Here is a 6,001-nt window from a genome sequence, read left to right as displayed (position 1 = left end):
GAGGGAGCTGCAGGAGCTCAACGCCCGGCTGCGGGTCTTCGTGGCCCGGGTGCGGGAGCTGGAGGAGGAGAACCGCTTTCTGGCGCGGGAGCTGGCGGAGCTGCGGGAGCAGGAGATGATCGGGCTGCGGGTGCCCGAGCAGGAGCTGGCCTGGCTGCGGATGCAGCTGGAGGAGCTGAGTCGGGCGAAGCTGGAGGCGGAGCTGGAGCGGGACGGGCTGCGGCGGGAGCTGGAGCAGCTGCAGGTGCTGGGCGCCGAGGTGCTGGCGATGCGGCGGCGGCTGGAGCCCGAGCTGGCCGGGCAGCGGGAGCTGCTGGAGCGGCTGCGGGGCGAGTGCGTGGCCCTGGAGGAGCTGCTGCTGCAGCTGCGGGCCGAGCACCAGCACCTGGCGGAGCGACAGCGGCGGGAGGCGGTGGAGATGCGGGAGCTGCGGCTGGACCTGGCCGCCTTGCCGCCGCCCTTGGCCGGGCTGAGCCTGGAGGAGCTGGAGGAGACCTACGAGATGCTGCTTAGCCAGAGCTGCCGGGAGACCCTGCTGCGCTACCAGGAGCAGATCCAGGTGCTGCAGGAGCAGGAGGCGCAGCGGAGCCGGGAGGACCTGGAGCTGCTGCGGGAGGAGAGCCGGCAGTGCCGCCAGCACCTGGAGGACCTGCACCGCCAGGGCCAGGAGCTGTGCGGGCTGCGGCAGCGGCTGGAGCAGGAGCTGCTCGCCTTGCAGGACCGCCACGGCGCCGAGGTGGAGGAGTACCAGGTGCGTGGCGGTGCCCCCCCGGGCCGGTCCCGGGGTTCTCTCAGCCCTTTTCGCCCTGACGCGTCCTCCCCACCCTCCGGTGCTTGATCTGGCGCTCCTCTGAGTCTCCTTCCGCCCTCCCACTCGCTTTGTACTTTCAGTTCTGGCCCATCGTGGGCTGTGAGTCCCATTTCCCATGACCCTGGCTCTCCGCACCCGGAGACCAACTCCCGTCCCTCCTGCTCCCGCTGCTGTGGGAAGTGCCCGAACCTCTCGAGGGATCCCTCGGCCCACTTCGCCTCCCCGCAGTAGGATTTCCCCATCCTGGAAGAGAAGGTGCTCAGCAAGAGCTTGTTGCTGCTCAGCCCTTCTCTGGGTGGAGCAGGGAGTCCCTTTGAGACCTGCTGCTCCCTTCGGGGAGAGCTGGGTGTGAAGGGTGGGCATCGAAAGGGAGACGGTGACCCCAAGGACATCTTCCTGGTGACAGGTGCTCCCTCCCCGTCCTGCCCTCGGCAAGTGCCCAAGAGCACGGAGCTGGCGCTCAGGCTTGCCAGGGCTCCTGCTCGGGTTGGCCTGAGCACCCGGGACACGACCAGTCCCTGGGAGCAGATGAACCGAGACCCCGTGCAGTGGGACACGACACTTCCCTTCTAGCATGAGACTTGAGGGTGACCTGTCGTGATCAGAGAAATGATCTGAATTTTCTTCCAGCTTTATACACACTCTTGTGCACCCTGAGCCTAGAGAAGGGCTTGTGGGCCCCAGTGTTGTGAAGGAAACTCTTAGTTGTTTAAGGGTAGGAAGACTCATTACTGTGCTACAGGCAGTGAGCAGAGTGGGGATTTTCTGAAATAAAACATCAACAATGTAGGTGACTAGTATCTGTTCAAGGTGGATGGTTGGTGGTAAACAGAGGGTTATAGCAGCTGTAGCTGAGATCTTGGTTGCGGTCAGAATAACGTTTGGTGTAACGATGTATAATCGCCTTGCGTGTGTGGGCAGATCAGCAGCTGCCGGAACAGCAAAACATCAGTTCATCAGGTTTAGAGTGGAGAGGACATATTAGATCATCCAGACCATCGATCAATTTCCTCAGGGCAACACTTCTTTTGTTTATTGTTAGACCTTTTATTAACACTCTGCTGGAGCGCGGTGTTTGTCTGAACCCCGTGTGCTAATGGTCACATTGTGTCCAGCAGCCGTGGTAGATTATGGAGATGCTGGCAACTGGGAGAGGACTGGGACCTGTTGCTGTGTGTCTGGTTTTCATACATTGCTAAATTGTTTGCAAGTTGCATAGTTTGCAGATGCTGTGAAGTGAGGCAGATTAGGTATGTAAGAAGTAATCAAAATGGCTTTTAACTTTCAAATAATTTTTTTTTTTCATTTTTGACAGGACAGCTTGTTCTTCCAATCATGCATGTAAAAGTTTCCAAAGCTTTAGAAGAAGGTGTTATATATAAATCTCTCACTAATTAGTTCTATCCATCAGTCAAAGCCAGGTGAAAATGTAAAGAAAAAACTTTTTTTTCTCTATTTTTAAAGGTGCATAAGTTTATATAAATGTACATACACCTACTAATAACTAGTTACTTTGATTTCCAAAAATATGTCCTCCTTGCTATCTATATTTGTTGTTAGGGATTTATAATGAAAATGTCATTGATCTTCCATCATCATTGCTCAAACTGAAAACCTTTATGTATGGTGTTATTTTAACAAGAGCATTTTGTATATGTCATTATTCATTCTACAAGTTTTTCTTCATAAGAGCAAGTGGAGACAGCCTGTTGTAAAGTCAGATAATCAAAATCAACGCATGCCCTTGAATTGTCCTGATTAAATACTCAAAAATGGGTTGTTATTTTGATACCAACATAACAAACTTCTGGTTTATTCTCACAAGCATTTGGCATGCTTTGGATTTTACAGGAACAATAGCTTCAAAGCTTAGTAATACAAGAAGAAACAAGTGCTTTGATAGCCAACCTGAAAACATGTGAGCTGTCTTATCTTTGAATATGTATCTAGATAATACTTAAACTCTGAAAATGCTATCATAAGGTTTGTAACTTCTGAACAGTTTCATACTGAAAATACTTGGTTTCTAATGAGACAGGCCTTTTCCAGCAGACAGTCTACTATATGTGAGAAAGAAAATAGCTTTTTCTCACATCCAGGAGGAAAAATTACAGAATGTGTAGAAGCAGCTGTTTTAGGTTTTGTTCTTGTGATCAAAGCTTTTTTAATTCCCTCATGATTTCATATACTGGTGAATGTTCTGCATGGATTTTAAACTACTCTTTAAAGAGCATCTATTCCGTGCTTATTTATTGTAAAATGTCACATAGAAATGATATGTATGTACAGTTTTAAGTCAAGTGATTATTGTTCATTGTAGCTGCAATGGCAATTAGATTTACTCAGATTTTCCATATATCTTCCAGTTGCCTTATATGTCCATCTTTGCCTCCTGCACTGTCCTTATCCTTGCTAAAGCTTTCAGCAATGTTAAATAGAAATATGCATTTGGAATTATAATTTAGCGGAACAAGGCAAGCTGTAAATCATTACATTGTTTGGAAAACTTTCACTTGTCCCGAGTGCTAAAGGGGTGAACTCAGTAGGTCTCTTACATAATTTTAGCTGTGTGGTGTGACAACACTTAAGCAAAAGCTCTCAGTGATTTGAGAAAGCCCTGTCTTTTTGAGGCATAAAAATGGCCATGGCTCATCCTGCTGCTTTGAAACGAGGCAGGTATTTTTTATTAATACAGTGGGTTTAGGATCAGTTCCTGCATCAGTGTTGTGAGCTCCAAAGAAGAAGAAAACATCTTGTCAAATGAACATATAATATAAATGTCATGTGCATTTTTTTGTGTACCAGTTTCTAGCCAGCTAAGTGCAGAGCGTCAGTTCCTCCCCTGCTGAGCTGCTGAATGAGCTCTGGGATCAGTAAATGGTACCAGATGGAAAGGGCTGGAGCCTGGAATCCTCTCTTTATTCCCTGAGTAGGTGCAGCTTGGACAACCCAAGTAAATTCTTTTTCCCCTGCTGCCCTTCTAAAATTTCTCACTGCTGCTTGGAAAGGAACATCTGAAGGGTGAGAAAATCACTTCTGCTCTGTTAGTTCTAGCAGGACATCACTGGGATTTGGGGGGCCATGGGACTGATAGGGTTGAGAAACAGCTTTTTCCAGAAAAGTCCTGTGTGACGCAAACACAGCTGCAACAATACAGGCTACCTTTTGCAGAATGGAAGTTTGTTGGCTTGCAATCTCCTGAACTTTGCCAAAGTGCTTTTTGTCATGTTTGGAAACAGGACTTAAGACCAATTGTCCTCTGCATTATGTTTAAGCATCGGTGACTGGAGGGCTAGATGAGTGGCTCTCTGCCATCCAGTCCATACAATGTCTGCTCCTGTTGGAATGAATTCCTTTGGAATTATTACACAGTGGGCTGAGTTACATAGCCCCTTATGGTAATCATTAACTCAAATGTTTGGACCCTGAGTACTTTCCAGATCCAGTGGGTAGAATCTCGGTGGCTTTTCAAAGCCAGACTGCAGACCTTGGGGGTGAGGGACTGGAGTTCCTGTGTGAATATATATAATAGGTGTGAATATCCCCAGTCTTCCGGAGCTCCACACACTCTGTAGTCCAGTGTACAGATTCCCCATATAGATTCTTCTGGGACTGCAGCAAGACCCATTGTGAAGCTCTTTTTAACATATGCATGCACATGTATAGGTTAGTCTCCACACTTAACTGGGGAGGCAACACCTGAATCTCTTCATGTTTTGTATCAGAGCTCTTACCACCCTGAGGGTTTGGTCTCAGAGAGATCCAGTCTGTCTTGTCTTTTGCTCCTTTTGCTCACTCCACTGGTTCTGTCAACACCCTGTCCATTCTTGCTTGATAGCCTTTTTCTTTTAAAAGCAGGGCCTGGCACTCTTCTTCCCTTCTCATCTTGGGATTTTCCATTGTGTCAGTTCTTGAACAGGGTTGTTGCCTCAGATCCACTAAAGGTCAGCAGTTCTGCATGGCCACGCACAGCGGCGAGCAGGACATTACCTCCGCTGCAGTCTGGATGAGGCTGTTGGATGGATGATAGTGCTTTTTCAGATATGTCACTATGATCTGTCCTCTGCCACAAAAAGGGAGTTACAGGTACACTGAAGACTGTAGACAAGGTTTGTCATGTCAAAGAAAACATCAGGGTAATCATTTAACAACTTGCAAATGTAAATAAAGAAATAGAAATACCCACATGTATATAAAGATACAGGCGGCTTCCTTCATAAAGCTTTCTTTTTACTTTATAAAGAAAATAAAAAAGACTATTAATGTTTGAAATGCCAGCACTTTATATTCTTAGTTCTTAAACCTTACTTCTGCCTAGAATTTCATAGTGGCATTAACCAATCTGGGAAGTCCCCTGCCGTACCTTCATTTTTATGCTATTGCTCATACTGTGATACTTGAACACTTGCTGCATATAAATGCTGTGTTTTGATTCCTTTTTCCTAAACTAGACTATCAGTGTCTCGATTTTCCAGTTTGTATTGCACAGCTGTCATGAATTCCTGTTCAGTGTTGTACACGTGTATGAGATTTTGCTCTGTAAATGACAGTTCAGTGTCCTTGCAGAGTGATGTGAACAAAACAGAACGAGATCTTTGCTGAGATTTAATTTCTGTCTCCCCAGACCCCAGAACAAAGTGTAATCTATTTCGTTAGCATCAGTCTGATGGCTGAGGAGGACTGATCTGGGTTAGTAGATTCTATCCACAGCGCAGAAGCCATTAAGAACCACGCTAATAGTGATACTTCCAGTTCTGAATCTGTACTGAAGAAGCTCCTCTCAGTTATCAGGGGAGGGCTTAATTTTGTGTAGATAGCAATTTGCCCTTCATGTGAGAGGTAACACCAGTGATTAAAGCACTTGCTTTCTGCAACGTTCTTTTCAAGAGCCTGGGTCGGTTGTCTTGATCTAAATCAAGTCAATGTTCTGTTGCATAAGTCTTCCTTGCTTTTTCTGTTGTGTACAGCTATTCAGTACTTGGTCTTCCATTTAGTGTTTCAGAGCATGTTCAAATCTAGACCATTTTGGACTTTGGTATTTCTGCTCATCAGTCCCTTTCTCCATGTCTAAAACTTGTTAAAGAAAGGTGGGGCAGGCCTTACCTACTGTCTCATCAGTGCTGCTGCTCTCAAGTGATTTGTGAGTGTCATATAAATTACACTCCTCCCACACAGAACACCCCCCCCCCC

The 6,001-nt window shown here is 46.9% G+C and overlaps 1 protein-coding gene across 1 annotated transcript in view; it reads left to right on the top strand.

Moving 5' to 3' along the window:
• The first annotated feature begins 6 nt into the window (after positions 1-6).
• The window catches only part of SYNM (synemin), a 22,406-nt gene continuing 16,411 nt past the window's right edge, over positions 7-6,001 (top strand). Inside the window, exon 1 of the mRNA XM_026856251.1 lies at positions 7-751. Coding sequence (XP_026712052.1) covers positions 116-751 — 636 coding nt within the window. The 5' untranslated portion in view covers positions 7-115. The remainder of the gene's footprint in view (positions 752-6,001) is intronic.

The sequence above is a fragment of the Athene cunicularia genome (genome assembly GCF_003259725.1).
Source record: "Athene cunicularia isolate RWA chromosome 10 unlocalized genomic scaffold, athCun1 chr10_part1, whole genome shotgun sequence".
Classification (NCBI taxonomy): Eukaryota; Metazoa; Chordata; class Aves; order Strigiformes; family Strigidae; genus Athene; species Athene cunicularia.
The sequence above is the reverse complement of the archived record's forward strand: the minus strand, read 5'-3'. Positions and strand labels throughout refer to the sequence as shown.